A 27,174-nucleotide genomic window follows, 5' to 3' on the forward strand; every position below is an offset into this window, starting at 1 on the left:
CATTCTCAGAGATGGATGGACTTCAGTGATAGCAGATATGTTCCTATGTTCTATGCTCTTGATCCCACCTATACTGCCCCCCCCCCATAGACAAACAGCATCCTCTAGGTAGCTTTAGTTATCCTTGCATCAGTCAGTACAGTAACATCATGGCCAGGTTGTTATCTCAATAAGACTTCAGCAGACAGCCCTGTGTTTGCCAGCCCAGTGCTGCCTACCCCTGGCCCTGTTTCTCTATAACAGGAACCTAAGAGTTTGTGTCATGTGGTGTTACCAGACCGCTGAGCTTTGATGTGAGTGCTACACCCAAGAACCTCAGCACTGCTGCTTGTTCTGTTTAGCTCTACACCTACCATCACTGACTGTCAATATGAATGAAAATGCAACATTCATTCACCTGCATTTGGACAGGGCATCAGAGATGCCAATCAGTCAGTCTGTGGCTCCTATGGAAGTAAAAGGTAGTGAGAGTGAAGTAAGTGCCTGTCACAAACAAGGCTCAATTCAAAGATAACAATTATTATTTGGGCACCTACCTTGGTTTGAAAAGTGTGCTTCTGTTTTTTATGTGAACCCTAAAAGCTGGAGGCAATAGGTACAAGTCTTGTTTGAGGCCATGCAAAACCATGCCTATGCGCCCCTGGGTGATGCTACTGCAGGGTGTTGTGATCCTCTCTGATGATATGACAGGTATCTCTGTGATGAGATCTCTGCCCCTCTCTAGTATAGACATTCTTGTATCTTCATGTTGAGCCATACCTGAAAGGTTCTGTGAGAGTGTCAAACTAGGTTGTTCTTTTCATCCCCACCCCAACATCCTCATTTCTCTTAAGTCTTAGTGTTTCTCAGCTGCCCTGTTTAGAGCTAGTATACACACTCATCACCTCTGTTGATCAGCTACTGTGTCATAAATTCTCTCAACACATCATTGTTGCTGTGTTGTGATACAAATGTTACTGCTTGGGATGTAATGAGTAAGACACAATTACTGATCCCCAGTGGACCTATGAATATCATGGTGGTAATGGAAGTGTGGACTACTACTGATTCTTACTGAAAAAATAAGATCTGAATCAGTTGCTCAAAAATCTTATAGCTTGCCTTAACTCTCTTCTACCACTCCAATCCCCCTAAATCTTATTCTTTGAGCAATTTTTTACATATACCTTTTACCATATGTTAAATTAGTATGTGCATTTGAATATATCCATGCAAACAGAGGCTTTTTTTTTTATCCTATCTCATCAATGTATCTATCTACTCACAGTGTGTCTTTGAGGACTATAGTTTTACATATTTTATTTTCACTATCTAATCTCTGTAGTTCGCCACATTCCTTGACTTGACACTTTCAATGTTTTCACAATTCTTCCTGTGTGTTTTCCACCTGAAACTTAAAACAGAAATAGTCTTAGTTAGCCCTTGTTTTGAAATTTCAGGGCATGAATAATCTATAGAATGCTGTCTTTCTTGCATGTCTGTTTCTTCAAACCTTTGGAGTCCTTCAATTTTTGCTATCCTGTTGTTTATTCTTAGATATTTGATTTTGTTTCGGTTATGCTGAGGCATTATATGCCATCTGTTTGTGATGGTTACTATTTTGTACATTTGTTAATGAACCCTGTTATAGTTGGACATAGTTTTCTAGTTGGCCCCTCAGGTTTTCCACACATATAAGAATCAAAATGGTATTTATTGTACTCTATAGAACATTATCCTCTACTTAATTAGTTGTTTTGCTCATCAGAGCAAATACCTCTAGGACATTATTACATAACAGTGGTGACAGTGTCATAATGTTCTGTACCTGACTTCCATGTAAGTGCTTCTCAAGATTTTGTTCTTAAGCATGGTGAATGATATTAAGAAAATATGTTTATTTTTTCATGAAGAATTTTTAAAATCAAGATCAGGGTATTTTATTGTATAAGTTTTTTTGCTTGTGTGTGCATGCATGTTCATATCTATATATATCTATATTTATATCTATATGCATATGCAGGTCACAGGTTAATGGTGGGGATCTCCCCACATTCTCCACATATTTTTAAGCAAGGTCTCTACTGCACCTGAAGCTTACTGATTTTCTAGTCTAGCTGGGCAGAGAGCTCCTGGGATCCAGTCTTTTCTGTCTCTCCTGTGCAAGGAATATAGGTGTTTACCACCACTCCTGAATTTTAATGTGGGGGTTGGTGATTCCCCCAAACTTGCATAGCAAGCATTAACCAACTGAGCTATCTTCTTACCCCTACTATGTTTTATACTTGTACATATTTTCTCATGAACATTTTAGTATGGTAATTTATAAATAATTATAAATAAACAAATCTAAGGGTATTAGGGAATGTTTATGTTTTAAATTCAACATCAATAAATTTGGAATCTGGAGGTCCAGCAAGGTGACTTAGCCAGTAAGCACTTGTTGTACTGTCACCACTCTAAAGGCAGTGGGACCTGGGAGAAGGGAGGTGATACATAAGGCCCATGATAGCCAACTTAACTCAGAATCTCAGACATTGTATACTCTGAAGGGCTAAGAAAGGTTATATGAGTAAAGTTCTTATGCTTTCAAGCTACATACAATTGAAAAACATCAGCAAGCAATAAAGAGTGATTGAAGTAAACTTGCCGTATCTCCTACATGTGGGGGGAGGGGGGAGAGGGGGTTGGCTTGGAAACACATTCTAAAAACAATTCCATGTTTTTGAAGGAACTGAGGTCACTCTTGTCTTGCTTGCTTGGAGTGTTTTCACACTCATGTCTTACATGACTCCATTCCAGGACACTGTGTAAACCCCAAGACTTAAGTTGAACCCCTGGATGGAATCCGTGTGAAGGTGGAAAGAGAGAACCAACTCCATAAAGTTGCCCTCTGACTTATATACGTGTGTGTGTGTGTGTGCGTGTGTGTGCATGTGCACACACATAGACACACACAGACATACACAGATACACACACACATACACACACTATGGCATACATACATCTGCATTTAAGCATGCATAATAATGATAATAATAAAAGTGCAAATTAAAACTATTTGGAAGCTGAATATAGCAGCAAACATCTATAAAACCAGTACTCAGGTGACCTATACAAGGGAAGTATGAGTTTAAGGCCATCTTGAACTACATTGTGTGACCTTGTCTCAAAAAACGAACAAACAAGACAAATCAAAACAAAACAACAAAAACAAAAACCAACCAACCAAAAACAAAGTTTAGAGAATGTGGGTTTAAAGCATTTTAATAGAATTATTTCATAGTACCATATTAAAATGTTTTAATTACCACCTTCAATTTAATCTTTGCAGATTATCTTTGCAGAATATCTTTGGGGATCGTGACTGCTTCTGGATAACAGAACAGATGGCTGTTGGTTATTTTATTGATCGATATAAGGTCTGTTGGAAAATCAATCACTGCAAGGCCCATATTCTCCTCTGATTTTTATGCCTGTGCTTCCTTCCTGTCTTTCCAACAGTTCCAAGGGAGCAGCTAGAACTGAGTTTCCCAGAATTCACTACACTTGCTATTTAGCAGCAAACTGTGATGCTGCTAGGGGTGTATGGTTGGGCAGTGTAGCTTGGAAGCAGCCTTTGCAAATCATGTCTAGCACAGGTAATATCTTGGCTGAATTTAAATCTTTTTGGCAATGACAGGGTAGGAGCTGACACATCTTCAGGAAGATCAGGCAAAGGATGAACAGCATCCATCTCAGAATGTCCTAGGGATGAAATTTTGGGTTCCCACAAAATAACTGTTTGGAAGTGTGGAGCAAATTTTACTTCAGACTGAATCTCTCAAAAGGAAAAGGGCAAGATCAACTTTAAATGTACTTTTTGGTCAGTATAAGAGCACAGATCAAGGTAAACTGAGTTATTTTTTATTATCTAGGGAATATTAAATATGTTCTTATGGATGAGATTTCCTCACAAACAAGACTTTTTAGAGATCTGGTTTTGTAATCTCAACCTAAGATGGGAGGGAAGGAAGAGTCACTAGTTAATGTATCAACAAGAGTGAAATGTTGAGAAAAACGAACTAGTTTTCTAGTAAGCGACAAGGATGTTCTATGGCTCTACTGGCTGTAGACTTCATTAGAGTTGGTGACAATGAACTAGCTAGCATAACTGGATCCAGGAGGAAGATGCTTAGAGCACAGGGAAAGGTGTTTAACATCAGCAACCAGGAACATGCACAGGAAAGGACATGAAGGCACAGCACAACCACTACAATGTGTAAAGTTAAACCTGAGGGATGATGAACCTGAGGGATGATGAACACATGGCGCAACCAAAGTGCATGCCTTTCTGGTGAGAGTGCAAGACAGTGCAAGGATTTGGAAAGCAGTTTAACAGTTTTTTATGAAGGTATAATGCATACTCATATGAGAAACAGTTGCGCCTCTCCTAGCTTTATGCTGTCTTCTGCTTATTCACTCAACAAAAACATGTCTGCAGAAAAACCCATACCAACCAACCAAACAAAACCCCCCAAATCTGCCAAAAGGTCGGTGCATGAATTCAAGGCAGCTTTTCATAGCTCCAAACCACAACAAAACAAATTTGGTGTTTTCAAGCTAGAAATACCCCCCAAATTGAATGAAGCCTACACATCTCCCAGTCATATATAAATCTCATAAATGTGCTTGGCAAAGAGCCATGCTTCAGAGTATACGCATGATCCCATTCTTATGGAGTTCCAGAAAACAATGAACCCAGAGAGACAGAAGCCCAGTCAGTGGTTATATGGGTCTGGGATGCAGATGGGAATGGGAGAGTATAAGGAGCTTTTGGGGATGATACATTTTACATTTTAATTATGGTAGGGATTACATTGTAGGTGAATTTGTCAGAATTATCAAACAATACAATGAAAACATCAGTGTTTTTCTGTATATAACCTATAACTCAATACATTTAATGTAAAAAGTGAGACAGCTTTTGAATTTTGAGAAAATCGGAGACAGCACTCACTTGAGAGAAGAACCCCTTGAGATACTGGCCTGCAGTTTTACTTGTAAAACATTGAGTCATAGGCAGAGCCATTGAGGTGCGCAAACTACTTTGTAGGATGATTCTTTTAGGAACTAAACTAATTCATCAGCTCTCTCTTGGACAAGACCTTGTATGGAGATCTAGGTATTTGTGGTTACTACATGCCTCATAGGCCCTGTGCATCCTAAAGAATTTTCACTCTGAAAGTATCTCCAGCCAAGTAACCCAGAAGAAGGTCAGGGGATGATGTCTTTCATATCCCAGCTATATAAAGAAATGAGGTGTAACAACCCTTAGCTGAATGGGTTTGGGAGAATCCAGATAAACTTCTCCCTTGACCCTAAGTTTCTCTGGCCAATTCATGGCATATTTGTGTAGGGATCTGCAAATGTTAGACAGAATATAATCTCAAACATGCTGGGAAGTATGAGTTACAGTTCTGTAGCAGTGAAGATTTACATGTTTATGTGAAATGAAAAAAGGACACAAAGTATAGCTGAGAAACATCTCATGGAGAAATTGTCACTGTTGGGGACAAGTGAGTTGTTCCCTAAGAGGCAAGACACCTTCTGGGACATTCCCATCCATGACTTTATCAAAAATGGCTACCAAGTTCTCTTTTCAAACTTCCCCTTAAACTTTTTTCCTTTCCAGTGAACCACCTCTCCATCTCCTCGCACTCCCATGAAAAACACTTGTTATATTCTTGGCTAAATTAACAATGATATAAATTTTGAGATTGTTTGTTCTGCCTATTGTTTTTTGCTGTTTTAATTTTGAGAAAAGTAGAAATAAAGTAAAGGGAGATTTAATTTCCAAGGATATTAATCCTAGGTGGGTTGAAATGGAATATACAGCTCTGATATGATTTATTTCAGTGCTGTCCAAACCAATGTTAGAAATCAGGTCCCTGGTTCTAGTTTCCTACTACATGAACTAGGTATATGGCTTCATCTAAGTGATGTTCCACCCAGTTTCTCTCCCCTATCCCAGGGGCTAGCAGTTTTGTTATATTATTCAATGTGACAGGTTAAAAACTCACCTTTGCAACCTCAGCTTTGCTGTCACTTGTTCAGTCTCTGACTTTCTAGTCCTTATGTTCCTGCCCTGCTCTTTGATTTTCACTCTGTGCCTGTTCTCTGCCCCCTCTCTTGTCACACCACAGCCAAGGAGTGAAGTGGTTCTCTACTTTCCATTTCAACACCCTGGCTTTGTTTTATTTGGTTTTACTAATGTTAAATGAGCACATATTGACGGAGCTATGAAGGTAAATGATAATGACCTTTGTTGTCAGGTTGGGTTTGAAGAAGACACAGAAAAGTGTTCTGGCATTTTGAGGTGGGTGAGATCACAACATGGTCCATAAGGTTTTATGGAGAACCATTCATCACTGAGCCAGGCTTTGATTTCCATAGGCAGTCTGTGTGTAGGTGTGTACAGGGCAATGATTTATTCCAATACAGAATAACACCAAGCAGTTGGGCTGGAGTACTAGAAAGTTTCTGAGTAATGATTAATCCAGCCTGTCCAGAATGAAGACAGTGTGTGCACAGTGAGGCAACTCTAGAGGTCTGTTGGAAGGACAGGTGGTTCAGAAGCATGGGGTACAGTTGGACTGGACTTTAAGCAGTGGATAACATGGAAAGGGCCACAAGATACTGTTATCAGTCTGTCATTTGTTTCATTATCCTCCCAAGGAGATAGCTTCAGGAGGAAGGCTTGGAGAATCAAGGAGGATGATGTGTGTATGGAGTTTCCTACATATCATATAGGATTTGATATTTAAGATGGTCAATATGAAATTTCTGTATCAGCGGTAACAGACTATTTATGGAGCTTTACATTGAGCTTCAGATCCTGATTTTGACTTCTGAAGACAAGATCTTGCTTCCTTGCTGAGGGTCCACCATGACTCAACTTCAAGGATTCCTGGGACCCACTATGACTGCAGGTGAGATGGGGGGTGGATTCTGGGCATAAGCCTGGTAGAGCTGGTCCCATCGTTGTGGCAGCCTAAGGTATTCAAATGGGGCTAGAGATCCCATAGGGATCATGTTGGTAAGAGGGGACATCACTGCAAACATGAAGTGAGGTTGAGCAGAACTCTTGTATATTATATGCAAAAAAACACAAATGTTACTCCATAATCTCAGGGGAAAGATCAACAACACTGAAAAATCTAATTATCATATAATAACATGAACAAAGAGTGTATATGGCAAAATGTTGAAATATGACAAAGCTATGCCATACAACTAATAATAATAGTTATTTTTCTAATTTCTATGATAGTTTTCATCTTTTGAAATTTTATAATTTGTTGGAATATCATTTGCATTGTAAATACATAGTAGTCTTCAAAGCTAATTTTGTATTTACATTTCTTGTATTTTTCTACTAAAAATTCTACAAATCGTATATGCTTCAGATCCCCCCTAAAATCCAGATCAGTGTTTGGATGCTCTTTTAATATTAGTTTAATAAATCTTTGATTAATATAATTGTAAGGAATCCTGAGCCCCCAGAACTAAAGGAAACAAGGGGATTAAAAAAATTTTTAAAAAAAGGAATGAAAACAATTAATGCTTTGGCTGTAAAACAGCTGTCTTTATGACTGAGACCTTTAAAAAAATATGGCAGATACTGTAAGCCAGATACATTCTGTATTCAACAGGGCAGGGCCATTCTCCCTAGCTGGAAGGGACTGTCCAATTAGGGCTTTGCTGGAGCCACAGTCACTTGGCATTAGTCACTTCTAATGAAGTAATTTCCAGCAGATTCTTTTCCTGGTATTACATTAGATTTTCAAACTTTCAATTGGTTAAGATGGACCAACATGAAAAGCTCAAGGGGCAGGACTTAACTCCTCATAGACAATTAATTTTATTGCCAAGAGCAAGGACACTGTTTAAAAACAATAGTTATGTCACCTCTAACCAAAGTCCAACTTCCTAGGTGGTTTTGATGTTTTATTTCATAAAGTAGACACATTAAAAAAGTTACAGAAGCTTGTATAACAATGCAATGTGACACTTTTGAGTGTGCTGTGTATAACAAGCAATTGTTTGTGGGACTAGAGAGGTAGCAAGTGAATGAGTGTGTATATGTAATGGTGCATCTTCCCAAAGTTCCCCTGTGTTTCTCTCCACATGGACAGAGAATCATGGGCAGCAATGGTTTTAAGTTACTGGACAGAAGAGAAGAATGAAATTATTCCTGAGAGGTGGGCAACAAGACAAACCCTACAGTTGCCCCAGCTCACTACCTTGAGACTTTCCAGGCCATGGGTGGAGACCAAAGGAATTAAGAGATTTGGCAACACCAATCCAACTTGACATGGTTTATCTATAAAAAATATGTTTTCTGCCAGCAATGGTGATATATTTATAGGCTCAGCCACTCAGGAGGCTGAGGTAGAAGGATTACTTAGCTAGAGTTTGAGACTAGTCTGGATAGTATAGATATTTTTTCTCCTAAAAAGTAGTACATATTCTTTTTAAGCATACATTGATCATTAACCAAAATAAAGACTATCTGTACCAACAAATTAAATAATTCAACACAGACAAAATAGGTTTTCTGATCACAATGGAATTGAAACCAACAACAGAGAGACCTTTGCAAAATCCCCAAATAGACAAACAAATAAACAAAAACAAAAAAACTGAACAGATTTCTAACTAACTCATGTATCAAAGGAGAAATCAAAACAGAAATTAAAAACTATCTTCCATTGAATAAAGGCAAAAAACACAGCATATTCATCTTGTGTGCTATGAGACACTTAGAGAGGATGTGAAAGGCCTAAAAGTGTGTTATAATTATTTAAGATGGAGAAAGGAGGACTCCCGCATGGGTAGATATTGTTGCCCCCAGAGATTTGAGTCATTAAAAAGAATCTCAGTGCCTGGCATGGGACATCTTTAGTGACTGCCCAGAGGTCTCCAAAACAACAGAGGCTATTGCCATTGATTTTTCATCATAGCTAGGTGTGTAGACATCAATCTTGAACTGACCGGGGAAACTTCCTCCCTGGGTAGCTTTCATTGTGTTAAAAGGTGTTGCCATAGATCAAGTTCTGCAGAATCTTATGTAAACATATATTATGGATCTCATTCTGTCTGACTTCTTTAGGCATAATTCATTTGAGATTCACCCATTTTGTAACATGTAGTAGTTCATTATTTTTCTACTTCTGAGCTGTACTTTATCACAGGACTACAGTGACAGCAAGTAGATTGGTTGGCTGTGTGTAGCTGCAGCAGGGAGCAGGGACAGAGGTGGGGGGAAAGACTACAACAGGCACGGATAAGAGTTTGAAGCTGTAGAAATGTTCTTAATTGTACTGGAGACTCCATGGGTATACATGTATGTCAAAATTTGTCAAATGGTACATGATAAATATATGCAATTAGTTGTAGGTCAATAATCTCTCAATAAGGCTGTTTTAAAAACTCAGCCTTAATGATTTGGTTGCAAGAACCTAAAGAAAAATACATGCTGGGAGATCCAAGATCACAGAACATCAAGATAATAACTTTACTTGTCTCTAAACGCTACTCTTATCTTTGTGAGAGAAACTAGTCTTGTTCATCACAATTAATAAGCTATTCAGTCTACTATGAGGCTCTTCCTACACACATAGATAAAATAGGACATGTCATTCAATTAGGCTTCACTATCATCTCCTATTATGTAGGGGAGGGGGCCTAAGGTAAGCATATGAGAGAGATTTAACATATTAGATTACATAATAGGTTGTCAGAAGTCTATGATATAAAACTAGAAAACAGTGCTGATATAAAACATATTTCTTTATACTTTCTCCTTACTCTTGCATCCCCTTCCCCCCTTCTTATTGTCTTCTTGCTACTTTCTGTCTTTTGTTATCTCCATTTCTGATCCTGTAACATTCTCCATTTACCAACAGTAGTATCCAGTGGCTCAGACCACAGTAGCTCATACCACATCATGGAACCTGGCAATTCCCTGTTTGCTGCCTTCACTGTCCCCCCTATCATTGTCCAGGACATGGCAGTTTGTATCTTGTGTTCCAGTTTCCGTGATACAGACAGGAATAAAAATCAAGTGCCCTTTCTTCATAGGGTTGGTGTATAACAACTATTCTCAACTTTTAGGGGTTTGCATATCCAATATTTACATTATGATTCATAACATTAACATTACAGTTCTGAAGTAGCAGTGAAATAATTTTGTGTTTGGGGGATCACCACATCATGAAGAACTGTATTAAAGGGTTGCAAGATTGGGAAGGTTGAGAGCCACTACAGGAAAAATAACTTGGGAGCATTTATTAATCACCATGCAAGTTACTGCTCTCAGAGCGCCCATTCTGTGCCAGGCACATTGGACTCTAATCACAACATGTAAACAGCCCTAGGCTCAAGGCAGATTTGAGAATACATGAGATTCCAAGATCTGGACCCCAGGCCCAGCTTGGCCAGTACAGTTCTCTGGCCCCAACTGTTTCCTCTTACATCTTTGTGTAAGCTATTTATTGTTAAAATGGGAAGTTTGGTGTAAAAAAATGTATTTATGATCCCTTTCAGCTTTAACTAATGCACTTTCTAGTTCAAAAGTATAAAAACAATACAATGTAAAAAGCTTTGCTCTGACATTTGGGCACAACTGAAGTGACTTCAGTTTTCCTATTACAGCAAAGGCCATTTGTCCTGCAGGACAACACAGCTAACAGAACATCAAAGCTTTATAATATCAGGGGAACATTGTGTTTACTTCTTTAGTATTTTATGAGAAATTGTTACAGTTTTGATTCATATCTTCAGAAGATATTCAAAGTTCTGGATCTTCCTAACTCTGGACATGAGAGGTCAGTGTGTGTATACTTCATCTTTAAGGTGGAGGGGGTCCCATTAGCCTGGCCTTGGTGATCTCACAGATGCTCACTAGGTTCTGGCTTTTCCAAAATCAGGCATTCTGAGTGGTAAGTATAGTAACCACAGAAAATTAGTGTCCACATAGATGTACTTGTGTGAAATTCCCTGGAGGTGGATGGAATAGTCTATATGTAATGAGATTGGTTGTGTATGAAAAATAACATTCACAAGGCAAAGAAATTTAATGCAGACACTTTAGTTTGTCCTATCACATGGTCTTGCATCACATGGTTTGGTGAGGACAGCAGTCAGACTAGATGTGAGTGGAAGTGTGACTATGGTGGGGAGGGGTGGGGACTGTCTTTGGCTAACACTCTGGAGACATTCCTACATGGGGTAGAAACTGTCAATACTCTGAAGACTAAAGTAGGAGTGTCACACTGCTGTTGGATCAAGGACTTATTCACAAACTACTATTCTAATTACTTAACCAGTGACTATCAACTTGGCCATTGAAGACATATTGACATCAAGGACCAAATAGGAATGTTGTTCAAATAAATGAATGTTATGCCTTATGACCAGAGTCTTGAGTCTCTTTTATCTGTCAGTACACTGTTTTTAACTCTCATACTCCTCAGAGAAAAGTCTCTTAAACTGTTTTCTTTTGGAAGGAGCTGTGGAACTCTTGCCATGAAGCTTATGGTGTGACTAACCTATGTTACTTATTGCTAGCTGGAACAGCCTTCCTCAACTATCCGAGAAGAAATAATCTCATTTAATTAGCTGGCATCTCTAAGTTAGGGGTTGGGAGTTGGTGTGTGTATGTACATGTGTGTATGTATGTGTGCATGTGTTTTTCTGTATATGTGTATGCATGCATGCACCAGTGTGCCCTGGGGACAGCAACCGGACATTTAAGTTTTACTCTTATTTCTAGGATGGTTAAAGGATACCAGAGGATGACTAAGTTTAATTTTTAAAAATTATAGTAGTTTATTACTAATAATTGGGAAATAAGCAAATAAAACACAGATTCACAGAAATAAAATTAGCATTATTTTAGTTTATTTCCTACTAATACTTTTCTGGCATATTTTTACAAAGTTGACATCACATCTATGTACTTATTCACAAGATATTCTATGCATTTCTCTATCACACACACACACACACACACACACACAAAACAGAGTCTTGCTTACATGTCCATGTAGGACTCGTGATTTTCCTGCTTTTCCCCATATCATGTCATATCATATCATATCTTATATTAGTGTGTGTATTATTTTTGAGACAGGGTCTTGCTTTTTAACTAGGACTCCTAGGGCCCATGATCAGGATTAATGAGTTTACCACCAGGTCTAGCCTACAATTATTTTTAGTATCAAAATATTTCTACAGTAGTGAAACTACAGTATGCTTAACTCTTCTCACATTATGTTGATGGAAAAGTGCTTTCTCTCTAGGGTTATTTTATGATGTGACATTGCAGGACCATACTTAATATACTTTTTAGGCTTTAGATATATTTTAACCCAAGACTTGTAGCAAAAATACCACCCCCCCACACAGTATATAAACAGATTTCATCTAACAATAATGCTGCTAATTTTGACCATTTCCTGAAAAAAAGAAAAGAACTTCAAAGTTTGATATCATTCAGTAATTATTGTAAGTCTATTTACATTTCTTTGATTAGCCATGCTTCTCCTTTTCTACCAACTGTGCCCAGAATTTACATTTTCATCCTTATGAATGACATTGTATTTTATAAAGTCTATTGAAACAATGATAACATTCACTGGGATGCATTTTTATTAGATTGACTTAAGTATTTGTTACACAAATATTCTAAAGGCTGTGGATAGTTGACATGAAAAAAAAAAAACGAAGCATACATGTTTAGGGATCATCACATACTAACATTAAATACTGTTTCCAAATAACATGGTTTGTTTTATGGTGCAGCTACTGCAGAAGGCACAATTATACTTTCAAATCAAATGAGAACACGTAATCGTTACATTAAGGGCAAAATGACTATAAAAATGCAATTCTGATAAACTCTAGAGGACCATATTGGGATTGATGAAGAATAAAGTCTCTTATTTACCTCTTCAAAGAACAGATTATTTTTTTCACCTCTTTATGTGCATCTCTGTCCTATAAGGAAAATACAAGGGTAAAATAAGATGTCACACATTTATCTTGATACTCTTAGTACTGTGATATTAACTATTTTTGATATATTTCTTGAAAAGCTATTATAAATAGACTGTAGATTTCTTAGGACTGCACAGGATGCAAATCTATGAGAATGTGGTTAATGTAAGGAGGTTTTTCTCCAGGAAATCTGGAGTGGGATGCATCATAGGCTGACACAATGGTTCTCCCAGTATGTTAACATAGTGCTGCCTCCCTTTTCTAAGCAGTGTAAAGAGGGCATAGCCCTAGCAGCAGGATTTCAAGTTACCTAGATTACCACCAGAAGAGCCATGTAGATTGCATATACAAATATGTCACTACATGACATTTCATAAATGTTATACATTGCATTATTGACTTTATGAAGTAGCTTATACTGGAGATTACTCTCATGTGAGTAATCTGATTATATTCTGAAAATATTATAGCAACTTAAAGTACAGTTTCTCCTTCGGATTAGTACTTCTGCCACTGTAAATCAAAGTATTATAATTTCTTTCTCATCTGAACTTTCTCAGTATACTCCAGGCCACTGAACTTGAACTAGGCATTTCATTCAGCAATTACTATATACTGCCTTAAACATAGGGATTCCTTTTATTTTCTGTTTTAAGGAATGTTTCTTAGGATCTATGATTAGCCCCTTAGAGTTAAGAGATGCTTACATGCGTAACAGAAATGCTGTAGTTTTGGATTCTTGAACTGCAAAGCTGTTTATACACATTAATTGGGCTCCAAATAGCTGACAGTCTGAGTAGCAACTAGATGTGTGATAGGTTTAGAATGTCCTAGTAAGAGGCAAAGTCACATTCATGGATAACTGTAATTCAAAGAAGTTACAGGTGCCACAAGAAAGATGAAGGATGCTATGAAAGTTCATAGGCAGGGAAGAAAACTAACAGTGAAGCATCTGCACTGTAACTTGTGGTGTTGTGAGTTTGGCGATGAATGAAGTAAATAGCAAAATCACTAACTGGGTCTATTTCAGACTGAAAAAACACTTTGAGGGACAGGTGGTTATACATGTAAATCACTTTATCCTATGCCCTCAACAGAAAGGAAACTGAATTCCTGACAGTGCAAATACAACCTAGAAAAAGTTTAATAATACAATGAAGGCTAGAAAAGATGAGATAATTGAACCTCAGTACTGGTGAGGACCTTGCACAAACTCTCACTGCCTAGACTTACCTCTTTGGTAACAATAGGTAGTAATAATGCTAAGTTACAGAATTTCCAAGCATCTTGAGATTGGTCAAGATCAAGGTAACACTAGAAATGAAAAAAAAAAAAACATATTAAAGGCAACTCACATTTGCTGTAATGCACTCAAGTGACCCCTAAGAAGTTCTCTTCCTTACCTTGGCCACATACATGTAGTTGGACAGAGAATAACCAGGTTGCAATTCTTCAGTCTGAATTAAGAGAAAGCAGACAACAGGATAACAGGGCAAAGTTATTACAAGAATGCTGGTCATAGTGGAAAAGGACTTATTCCCATAAATCAGACACCAGTGGGCAAACTGCCACAAGAATTTTGGTTGTTTCATGTTTGAATATGTTTATTGGTTTAATATCTTTGCATAGAAACACAGCTTTAAAGATAACTATTAGGGTGGACTGAGACTTCCATTATGGTCAGTAAGCTTCTAGGGAAACTCGATTAGTTCATATATAAACATTGCCTTTATTTTTATTGTGCTATCATCTCTCATCTTTTCTTTTGAGAACAGAAACATTTGGCAACATTCTCTCTCCAGGTCATGAGAGTAGAGCATAGCTGTTAGCCCACAGTAAGCATCTTCTAATAGAGTAAGGCTTGATTGCTTAGGAACACATGTCTCATGGCATGAATAACACATGAAGTACTTTTAAAGGAAATATGGGATCCTTGAAACAGCCAGTCCTAGCACTAGACAGAGTGGGTACTATTAACGTGTCTAACTCTCCTCTTTCATCCAAAGTTTCAATCTCTGGAACACATGGAATCCTTTAGAGATAGGGTATTAGAGAATGCATCTAAGGACCCAAGTCATGGTGGGAAACAGTTGCTGGGAAAAGGAGATTATTCAGTGGAGCAGCCTGAAATCTGGGTGAGAGCTCTTCAGAGACTGCTTCTCTAGTCATCAGCCACATTAGTGTGTTCTTTTCAATGGTGCAGCTGCTTTGAGTCACCTATGCTCTGTAAGTAACCCCATGAAGTCTGGCTCACCCAGCTATGCTTGGGTAGAATCAATTAGTTGCCAGTGTCCTGTCTGGTTGCAGTGAAATATGTTCCCATCTCCCCAGAAAAGTCACACAGCAGAATCTTTTAAGATTATACTGGTTCCATGTCAGGCTCATGAGGAATGCTGGCAGCAAGTTCAATAATTTGCTCTAAGATTTGGTAGTAAAAGTTGCTCTACCTACACCTTTATTTAGATTACTGAATTTCTTTTAAAAATTAGTGTGCCAGCAGGGTATGGTGGAATATGCCTTTAATCCCAGCACTCTGGAGACAGAGGTAGGTGGATCTTTGAGTTCTTGGCCTGCCTGGTCTATAGGGTGAGTTTCAAGACAGACAGGGTTACACAGAGAAAGAAACCCTGTCTCAAAAAACTAACCAACCAACCAACCAGCCAACAACAAAAATATATATTGTGTCATTCCTGGGATGAAGAGCATAATGTTAGATCCCAAATAGCTTATATTTGAAGTATAACTTGAATCTTGGCAACACTGTCAAGGCTATAATTCAAACTGGGGCTTCAATTAGAGTTCTGCACAAGGAGAGAAGAAATATTTCCTTGACAACAGGACAGCTGACACTGGTTCAGAGGAGGCAGCATGACACTAAAATGACAAACACACCTTAAGGAAGTTATACAAAGCTTCATGAACTGTTGAAGATGGTATTTCCCCAAACAGAGTAGCAGCCATCTTTTTCTCAATCCAGCTGAGTTTTGAGACCTACACACACAAAGGAACACCACTCTTAGGAATCTGTTCACCTTTTGAATAGATGATCTCTCTCCAGTTACATGTGTAAGCATATACATAAATTATATATATATACATATATATATATAAACATACTCATAACTAATATATCACAGTAATGACAGTATGTAGTAGAGACAGGACCTGCCTCTGCTCTACTCCTGCCTACTTCATGTTATCAACCATCCTTCTAAATCAGCCACGTTTTTAGAGATAGATATGAAATCACTATTCTTAATTTAGGGAGTTTAGCGGGAAAAGAATACTTATTTACTACTCAGGATACTGAGAGGCTATCAGTAGATGCTCCAGTAGATGGCCCTACACCCATGCTCATACTTAGTGGGTTTAAAAAATAAAAAGCATTTGAAGTTGGGAGGGCAGAGTGGCAGGGAGGGTAGGAGAGGAACTGGAGGAAAGAGATGGGATGGATTTGAACAAAATATATGCATGTATGGAACCCTCAGAAAATTAAAAATATTAAATTTAACTTCATAGTGTCATTTATTTGTTCAACATTCTCAAATATGAATATTGGGCATGCATTTCAGAAATGCTACTTGAAGGCATTGTTGAAGCTCTTGTTTTCTAAGTGGCATCAAACATCTTTTCAATCCATTTAAAAATTTCTACATAGTTATCTTCTGGCAAAAACAAATAAATACTTGTGGAGATAGGAATGTAGTTCTGTGGTACAGCACTTATAGAGCATGTGTAAAGCTGCGGGTTCAATCCCTGGTGCATTTCTACACAATTCTACTCATTGATTTTCTTCATTTCAGTATTCTAAGTTTTGTAAAAACCATATCACACTATTTATTTCCTTCTGTGATTTTTTTTCACCTAACATTGCTGTTATCAGACTGATGAGTATAACTGAAGTTCAGACATTTCAATATATTATTAAACATGGAATTTAATATGTGAATTATGAGCTCTATATAATATGTAAATGCTTTTTGTATTCTTGATTTGTTAATCATCTAAAAAGGCAGGATGGGGGCCAGGAAGATGGCTTGCTGTACACACATAAGAACCTGTGATCAGTAAGTAGCTAGCACATTAAAAGGCATGGGGCAAGACACTTACTTGATTGTAAGCCCAGCACTGGGGTAAGGGGTAACATGGACACAGACAGGCCACTGACCATTGGCCAGCCAGTCTAGTAGAACTGGTGAACTCAATTCAGAAAGAGATCTTGTCTCAAAAAATAAGGTGGCTAGCTACTAAGAAAAACATCCGATGTTAACCACTGGCACTGGCTGCATATGCACCCAGACACACAGACACAGACACAGACACAGACACACAGACACACACACACACACACACACACACACACACACACACACACACACCTCTAGATGTAACATATAAAATATAAGCTTATAAATGATAAAATATATACATAACAATTTAAAATTAATATTCAATTTAAAAACATACATGCCATCCATTGAAAACTAATTTTACAATGCTCTCTAGTATGCAATAGATAGAAACAGACAAGAATGAGTAAGCCATTGAAAATGTATTTAATACCTACACTGTAGTCAAGATTTCTAAGCAAAGGCATTAACTTACAGTATAACAATATCTTCCCTTGAGGTAATACAGAAAGGGTTCTTCAGGTAAGAGCTGGATGGCTATATCTAGATGCTCCTGGGGGGGGAAATCACAGAAAAGTCACCTCCTACTTTCAGATACTGCTGGACAGAGCAGTGCCAAAGCCCAGGGAGCTCACAGTTGTCTCAGCAACTTCCCCTTTCATCAACTAAATCGAGGCAATAATTGAAAGATGAAGTTCCCACACCTGCAACTAAAGCTGCCCCTGGGGCCTTAGGCAGACCATACTTAATCTAAAGTCCAGCACCACCGCGAAACAGAATAAGACCAAGTCAAATGTCTTTCAGTCCTAGACTTCCCCAGTGAAAGCACATTGCTCCAGAAGAGTGTGTATCGGTAGAAGGTGGCATGAAGCAGGACAGTGCTGGAGAGGCATTGGGTTGATTTCCCCAGCACTGTGAGAATGAGTACTGAGAGCTGAGACACAGGGAAGAGCCATTTTAATTACTGAGTCAGAGAGATTAGTTATTGAGTCATGAAAATTAACAGGAAATAGTGCATGGTTATGTAGGCAAGTTGTTTATTTTGTTCATGCATCATGGTAACTTTAAGCTTTAGATTAGACCCTATAACCCCCACCTCTGCCTCTGAAGTCAGTAGACTGTTGGCTGTCTACTTCCAAGTGTATGTTATGATTTCAGAGAGTTTATGACCAAAAAAAGCCAATGCTCATCTACTATGTGGATTCTTGTACCATCTTAGACAATATTTAGCCACCCAAGTGGTTTGATTCTTTTTGTTACAGTATTAACTGTTTCATTTTTCTGTGTAAACATTAAAATAAATCCCCAGAGTTTAACCGAATAATCTCATGCAAGTTAGTAAAAATAAAACATTTTCAACACCAAGAAGTACCTTGAATAGATGTCCACAGTTAATTTTGTTTTGCAAGCCTTCAAACTCAGATACATAACCACACAAAACTGCATACCTGGGGGGGGGAAACAGTGTCTGCCATGTAAAATTTTAAACAAATGTCACTATCATATAACACATATCTCTAAAGCACTTATCAGTGTTTTATAGAGGTGATAATATAGATGCCAGGGCCCTATAAATAGGCATTAGATATTAATATGAAGAAGCTACTTCAGGCATAACTGGACACAGGAATGTTGTCTATGTCACACACATATGGTGAGAGCAAATGAGCCACTGCATGTAATGTGATTTGAACAATGCTTGGCAAGTAGGAGGCTTCAGTCAGTGACAGAGGCCATCATCAATGTCATCATCAGATGGTGGACTCTCAGAAAAAGTCTAACCATGTACTAAATTGGATAACAATGTGTTAACAGATTTATACATTTTAAAAACAGATTAAAACCAATATTTAAAGACTAGTGCCTCTTTAAAACTTTCCCAACCTCCTTAAATGTCATTGAAAACAAAACAACTATCATGATTAAAACAAAATAAAATTAAATATAATCTTACAGCATGCTTTGAAAAAAATTACCATTTCTCTCAATTCCTGTGTATTAGTACAAGAGTGTATCCTAGGGATTTTTCCTCCACTGGGAATACAAAATTTATAGAAATGGTTATTTAACTACAGATTGAATGTGTTCAGCAACTTGCTTATTTACTTTAAAAGCTGAGAATACATTGTTTTTCATACCTGTTTTTGTCTGTGCAAGTTTTTAGAGGATTTCAGAATGCTGCTGATTATGTGATTGTTATTGCATTGCATTGTTATAATGATTGAGATCAGAAATGTGGTTTTGGATGCTATCTCAATCATTTCTCTGAATAAACAAAAGTTCTAAGTATAAAAATTAATTTGGAACAGGAAGACCATTCTGGGAAACAAAGGATGACAGAAGTTAACCAACATGCACAACCAAGAAATGGCCCCTTTCAGCAATGGGATCCACTATAGTAGAGGCAGGAGGGACAATCAATCCAGCCTATTAGAAATGAGCTGGGAATGTGCAGTAAAAATGACTATTCATAAATTTTTAATGAGACTTAATTTTGTTCCTCTGCATTCAGCACTTGGATATTCAAAGAATGATGTCCCATAGCATTCTTAACCTCCTTTGTAAATCTGTACCCTTTGCTGTCAGGTCCCTGGCCACTGCTGCTCCTGGGTTAGTGCTCCAAGCCTTCAAGGAATGTTGCTCCTCAGCTTTATCCCCTTCTCCAACACTGACTTGAGTCTTTTGTTTTCCCATATAAAATACATTCGTGATATCCCAAAATAAGTCAATGGGATTTTTGGCTGGTGATGTGTTGAATCTCAGGGCCACAGTGTACTATAGTACATTTGTTTTCACTGTATTGTTATTGATAAACGACTGTCACAATAAAATTAAGCTTTATACTTCATTCAAACATCTGTTTTTCCCTTGTGTTTTTCAGCATTTTGGATACTTTAATTCATATATTATTAGTGATAATTTTTACTAACATGGTAAAATTTTTTGAATTTTATTGTCCTTTTTCATAAATACAGCACCTCCTATTTTTTCTATAATTTTATAAAAATATCACTTATATATTCTGAAAAATCAGCACTACTTATGTAATCTTTGGGTTTTTAATCCACTCTTGTTACACATTCTTTCCAAGTTACTGTGAGAGAAAAGACAAAGAAATTTCATGAGTTATGAATGCTATAGAAGTGTTGTTTCACTTTCAAATAGGCCCCTAGAGACTTGGGTATTTATAATCTGTCCTAAAATCTGTCTTTTGAGTCTAAAAATATTATTTGTCTTCTGTGTCATAAACTGTAAGGTCACTTGTTCAGTTTCTCACAGTCAACAGTCCTTTCTTTTGATCAACTTTAGCTATGTGTATGTTATTTTTATAGTGTTCATTTTAAAATGCAACTTAATATTTTATCTTTCAATCTCTTAGTCTGATGGAAATTCTGAAGAAAGTTACTTACACTGTAAGTAACTAGAGGTTATCTGAAGTACTTTGCTTTCATAAGACTTCTGATTTTATGTATATATACACACACACACACACAGGATTTTGCTTCTGGATTTAGAAAATGGAAACAGATTTTCCCATGACACATATACTAAGATGTGTAACTATAACTCACAAACAGGAAAGCATAACTTGTATGGAAGATATAGTTGTATCTACAACCAAACCTATTTGGCCAACATACTGCAAATATACTTTACTATCTTGATTCAGAGTATTTTAGGTTGATATTATAAAGACAACAGAATCTTACTGTCATAGAAGAGAAGCTCTTTTCAAGCTGACTTATAACCCTGGCTATCCAATAAATATTTATTTTGCAGGATTTAATCTTCAGACCACAGTTTGCCATTAATGTTGACTGAATGAGAAAAGTCTTATTATGTCTTAATGTTCTGTGAAAGACTCCAGAAGAATAAAGCCTTTTCATCAACATTGTGAGAGAACTAGCTATGGAATCAGTTTATCTAAATTTCACCCATTATTTCACAATCCAAGTTAAAGACTTTCATCACTGCCTTGAATTTTACTATTTAACTGAATGAAGGCTTTTCTATTGAGTAGATAGAATACATTTTAAGAGTTAAGGCTAAACTGACAAACTTATTAAATTTTCATCAACTGAATTGATTTTAACATTTTTAAAGTTAAAAATTGATACTAAAATTTAAAAATCATGTGAAACATAACTGGATCATTATTTTGTGGTGATAAAACTTAATCTGGGAATTAAGTCCCATTTCACAAACAAGGTATTTAATTTACAGAAAAAGTGAAAGAGAGGGTGAAGAGGATTAAGGGAAGGCAGAGTGGGCAACCTACTGAGGGTGAGTTAGCACACTCCAGCTTAGCAAGCCAGAGCACAGGTATTTACAGGGCCCTGGAAGAAGAGTCAATTTTGTTTCTGTATGAAAACTGAAAACTTACATTGATAAAGGTCCTCATAGAAGATAATGTACATCTCTAATGTGAGTCTTCATGGGATCAGAGGAATCTTGTGTTTGGAATAATCTTTTTGTACACTGTGAAGATGTGTCACTAATTGGTTTAATGAAGAGCTGAATGGCCAATAGCTAGGCAGGATTTTCAGGGCAACGAGGATGCTGGGAAAAAGGCAGAGATATGCCAGGAGACACAGAGCAAACAGGATAGGCAATACAGAGATGAGGTAATGAAGCCAACAACGCAGAAAGAAATGGGTTAATTTAAGTTGTAAGAGCTAGTTAGAAACAAGCCTAAGCTATCAACCGAGCTTCATAATTATTAATAAGTCTCCATGTCATTATTGGGAAGGTGACGATTCCAATGAAAAATTCAACTACAACATTGGTCGTAGGGAAGAGCAGAGGAAGACGAAGAAGAGGAAGAGGAAGTAAGACAGGAAGTGAAAGAAAGGGAATGGGAGGAGGAGTTGGGAGCAGAGAAACTCAGGATGAAGGGTGAAGCAGGAGTGCTTTTTTTCTGCGCCCAGATCTGGCTAACCAGGCCCCAGATACCATTTTTCAAAAGAGATGAAGAGAAAAAAAGAGCTTGGTCAGTACAAACCCATTACACTGCCCTCAAAATGACAGAACAGACTTCCTTTAACACTCGCGCCAATTTAGAATCATACATTTATGCTATGGAGATTAGATGACATAGACAATCTAACTAGAGATATAAAAGCTAGGACTCATACACTACAGTGATCTTTTACATCTGTGGCGAAAGTTAACTTCACGGTACCCTTTTCCTCCAGGCGTGACAGAAGAGTGAGAGCGCCTTTTCCCACTCACTTTCTATTCAAAGGGCCACTGCCAACGTATCGAGTCACATGTTCCAGTTCCTAAAGTTCATTTCCCATTTTGGGGTGTGTTTGTTAGAATTCAGGGTATACAAAAACAGCTGGATTTTGCTTGTGAATGGAGCGCCCCCTGCTGACAGCCGAGTAAACAGCCGGCCTGCTTCTGGTCAACAAATCCTTAGGGGTAACAGGAATACTGAAAGAGGAAGCTGTTTTGAAACAGATTTTTACCTAAATGATATCCCTAAAACAGAAAATTACCCCAGAGGGAGCATATTTCTGGAAACCTATATTGAAGAAAGGGCCATAAATTAGTTTTTCACTGCATATTCTTACTATCTGGGGTAACACAGAAAAACAAAGCCAATGGCAGCAGCAACAACTAAGGATCTAAAAATATAAAAACTGCTACAAGTAAAAGGAAAGATAATTTAAAACAATATCATCCTTTTAGTTTTATTTTCTATTTTTTTCAGGATACAAAGGGGCCACTCCCATCAAAATCAAGACCCCCAAATTAAAAAAAAAAAAAAAACGAACAGAACCATGAAGTTTTTCAAAGGTGCCCATCCTCTGTCTACCCAACCAACACTGCTTTTGTGCTATTTTAGGCACAGAATGGATTTCCTTGACCTGGGACATTTGTTTCCCATGACTACGTTAGAGAAAATGACCTCTGTGCTCTGATTCTTTGGGGCTCCACATTGTGTTTAGACGCATGATATAACTTTAGTGTATGTTTTAATTTAGTAGACTTAAATTATAGTTTACCCTCAAAGGCATGAGACTTGTTAGAGTCTTGTGACATACTCACATTTAAAACATATCTAATGAGAAATATGTGAGAATAAATATAGTAACAGTTGCTGTGCTATCACTATCGTTTTCTGAGTGGTGAATGTGGCTGGCCAGCAGCTCAATGCAGCAATCATATTCTTCAGAGCTGTGATGTCAAGGCTGCAGGAATTCCATGCACTTACCACAGATGGCAGTGTCCATTCATGGGTGCCCTTGTGATAGCTCTTTCTCCTAATGTTTTCCCTGAAAGACAAAGAGACTGAAGTTACTGTCACTAAGGAGTTGGTAGGAGGTAGCTCCTTCAACTAAGTCAGCGGCTCCTAACTAGGGTCTTAGGGTGGGAAGCCTCTGTCCCACATGTAACGTGTTAGAAGAGGACATTCTCCACCTGGCTCAGTTGTTTTCTCTGGGGGTCATCTATGCTTTACTGGCTTCCAAGGATTTTTGTTGAGAACTCATATTTGAGATCCACTAGATTCACTGGCTTAAGCAAGGGCAAGGGCAAGGGCAAGGAAAGTTTCTTACTCAATACTTAAAAATGAAACACTGTTTTCCTGTGATCAATTCAAATGACAATTGCTGAGTGCTCATTAGCTGTTATATTGTGTGAACATCTGGAACTAAAACATCAAATTAGAGATGGTCCTTGTCTTTCAGGGCCCACAGCCTTCAGTATACAGCAAGCAAGCAACTTGATTGAAAAGTAAGGACAATGTCAAAGGACAGTAGAGAGAGTGTGAAGGGGTGGGGAAGACCCAGGGGGCTCGGCCTGCTCCTTCACAACAAGAATGGGTTCAGGGAATAAGTGGTGCCCTTAAATTATTATACTCATTATAGGACAGCTTTTAGTCATGTGAGAACTGTTTTTCATAAAGGTCCTCTATGCTTGACTGTGTTGAGACTCTCAAAAAGAGAACTTTTCTGTGCCTCTTTCTTCCCTGCTTCCATCCCTCTTCATGTCTTGAAGCCAATACCTGCAAAAGATCATTCTACAAAAGTGGCTGAGTGGCTTAAACATGGATCACCTAAAATCAGCCTCTAATTATTACTTGCTCAAGGTGTTATAGTTTATACATTTTGTGTAGAAATCAATCTGAGATGGAAAAAGTTTAAAGCCTTTTAGTAATAACTGGTATTACCACTGAACAAACATCAAAGGGGACAGTTATTTTTACATTAAACACTAAACATGCTCCTTTTTATTTCCCCTACCTTTTTTTTTCTTTTGAGACAGGGTATCACACTGTTGTCTAGACTGATACGGAACTCCCAAGCTATTATGAACTCACAGCAATCCTCCTGCATCAGCCTCTCAAGTACTGGGATTACAGGTATGAACTACCACATCCAGCTAAAAATGTGTTCTTTAATGTGAAAAACAAACTAAGCTGAGTCTGGTCGCTGCTGCATACCTGCAATTCTAGCACTTGAAAGTCTGAGGCACGAGGGTTGTGACTTTGAGGCCAGCTTGCACTGTACAGCAAGGCTGTCTCAAAACAGAAACTTAGATATGAATCAATACTTCAGCTATCTTGTCAAATGAAAACTTTTAGCACCACCACAGGTTTAAATAGTGTTGAACCCACCACTCTGAGGATAATAGAGGAAGCTGGGCCACATCCAGGCTGGCTATATAGTCTCCTCTTCACCCTCAAAGAACAGACACTTTCTTACAGAATAGGCATTCATACTGATTGTTTAGGTATTATAGAAATGCCCCCTTAAGCATGAGAATAATAATTTTCTTGGAATACAAGTAAACAGAAGATCACGCTTTGAAAATGTATTGCATAACGGAATACTGGGTTTTATAAAAGAATTTTGAATGACATCACACACAAACTGATGATGAAAACCACTTCAGTAACTCTCAGTGTTCCTCAAGAGCTGGACTGAATCCTTGCCCTTAGCCCAGTGTACTTGATCATGGCTTTACTGAGCATATATTCCTTATACATTGAGTTATGGTGGCCACTTATCTGTCCTTTCTATACAGTGAGTTCTCAAGTGTGGCAGTGTCATTCATACTCACATGTGTCCCTTCTTACGTCCTTCTTCACACCTCCTCTCTACACTTTTTTAACACTGTTCCCAGACAGTAACATTTGAATTAATTTCTTAAATGTACAAATGAAAGTGAGCCCTATTGCTTTATTTCAATATTTGATTAAATGAAAGCAGTGCTCTCTTTTTGCTGTGATAATGTAAATTTTCTTCTTAAGGATAAACCTCATTTCAACCCTAAGCACTACTGGATTTACTCTTGATTTCCTTCATCTTGTTTTCCCATTTTATTGTGTCATACTCCTGTTCTAGCTTCATTCTGTTGCTGTGACGAATACCATGACCAATAGCAACTTAGGGAGGAAGTGGTCTATTTCAGCTTACAGATCATAGACCACAATTGAGGGAAGTCAGGGAAAGAACGTAAACCCAGGCCTGCCTGCTATTCCACACAGCATTACTTTTAACCAAGGAACTCACTCACAATCAAGAAAGCACAGAAGAATGATGGTTGCAGGTCCATGCTTTCTTATTTGGTTCAGGACGATGTGTCTAAGGAATGGTATAGCACAGTGGGCTGGGCCTTCCTACAGAAATTATCAATCAAGACATGCCCACAATCCAATCTAAGAAGTCCCTCAACTGAGACTCCCTTCTCAGCTCTGTCAAATTGACAGTTAAAGCGGGCTAAAAATTTGTACCTGTGGGAACTGGTAACCTGTACAAGAAAACTTCCCTGGCTCTAGCTATCAACTCTAGCTCCTGCTATACACTCTGGACACCCAGAACTCTTACAATAATAGCCCATCTCTGTTGATCTCTTTATAAATGATTATGTGAACAGTACTGCCTTCCTAACAGTGTTAGAGGACCCGCTCAGTCTATTTTAAGACCTCATATAGTTTGTACTCCTAGTCCCATCTGCTAACAGAACATCCAAGAAAAGGAAGTGCTAGAAAAAGAAATACTTTACTGCTGATGGATGTCAGTTTTTACATCAATATGCTTTGTCCCCCCTGCAGATATGAATATAAATCCTTTTAGACTCTGGTTGAAATGTTCTTTTCTTTGAAACTAATCTCTTTTCTAGAACTCTACTAGGTATATTTCCTGCCAACTAGATTGCTACAGAAAACTGACTCTGGGAAGGTGAAGGATAAATATGAACAGGACAAGAGGGAAGTTTCTCATTTTCCTCCAGTGATAGAGAGATTAAAGAGCAAGACAATCTTCCTGAGGACCACCGAAGATTCTGGTGATACATCCTTTATGGAAAGAAATATGCCAGGACTAGACTTGGAGGTGTTCTCACTTACTATTTCTTTCTCATACTATCACAGAAAAGCCAGCAAAAGAGAAAGCTTTGGAACAAAAGGAGAGTAAAATCCAACCACCACATCAATTATTCTGAAGATCAGAGAGACAGGAGCTCAGGGGCTTTTACAAGACAGCATTCTGACACCCAGTGGGCCCTAAACACAATGTCCTACAGCAATGCTCTGACATCCTCCTTGGTTTTTATTGTGATTGTTCTTATTGTGGAAAATTTCAAATATATGCAAAATGTATCTGTGGCAGTATAATGGATTACCATGCACCCATCAAATCAGGGCTGACTTTGTTCATGCAGGCAAATTTTGGAAATTCCTGACATCTGAGGGGTTATTTCTATGTTCCTAGACCTGTGTGCCACAGGAAATGAGTTGTGAGTTTATGAGTTGAACTGTGAATGGCCACAGCTGGCGACCTTAATCCTCCTGGGCTTTTTTTTTTTTTTTTTTTTTTTTTTTAAACATTGTCAGAAAGTTTATTGGGAAGGGAAGGGAATAAGAAGGGAATAAGGAGATAGATAGATAGATAGAGATACAGAGACAGAGACAGAGAGAGACACACACAGACACACATACATACACACACACAAATACACACCACACACACACACACACACAAACAGACGTGCCTCCTCAGAGAAATGGCA

At 37.9% G+C, this 27,174-nt stretch overlaps 1 protein-coding gene across 5 annotated transcripts in view; it reads right to left on the minus strand.

Moving 5' to 3' along the window:
• Positions 1-1,273: 1,273 nt before the first annotated feature.
• The window catches only part of Rmdn2 (regulator of microtubule dynamics 2), a 66,885-nt gene continuing 40,984 nt past the window's right edge, over positions 1,274-27,174 (minus strand). For all 5 annotated transcript variants that reach the window (XM_051177862.1, XM_051177863.1, XM_051177861.1 and 2 more), the window contains 8 exons: positions 23,375-23,435; positions 18,527-18,602; positions 17,630-17,707; positions 15,917-16,015; positions 14,428-14,481; positions 14,258-14,338; positions 12,975-13,024; positions 1,274-1,393 (listed from right to left, as the gene is read on the minus strand). In XM_051177862.1, the coding sequence (XP_051033819.1) occupies positions 1,312-1,393; positions 12,975-13,024; positions 14,258-14,338; positions 14,428-14,481; positions 15,917-16,015; positions 17,630-17,707; positions 18,527-18,602; positions 23,375-23,435 (581 nt within the window). In that variant the 3' untranslated portion in view covers positions 1,274-1,311. The remainder of the gene's footprint in view (positions 1,394-12,974; positions 13,025-14,257; positions 14,339-14,427; positions 14,482-15,916; positions 16,016-17,629; positions 17,708-18,526; positions 18,603-23,374; positions 23,436-27,174) is intronic.

The sequence above is a fragment of the Phodopus roborovskii genome, unplaced genomic scaffold (assembly GCF_943737965.1).
Source record: "Phodopus roborovskii unplaced genomic scaffold, PHOROB, whole genome shotgun sequence".
In the NCBI taxonomy this organism is placed as follows: domain Eukaryota; kingdom Metazoa; phylum Chordata; class Mammalia; order Rodentia; family Cricetidae; genus Phodopus; species Phodopus roborovskii.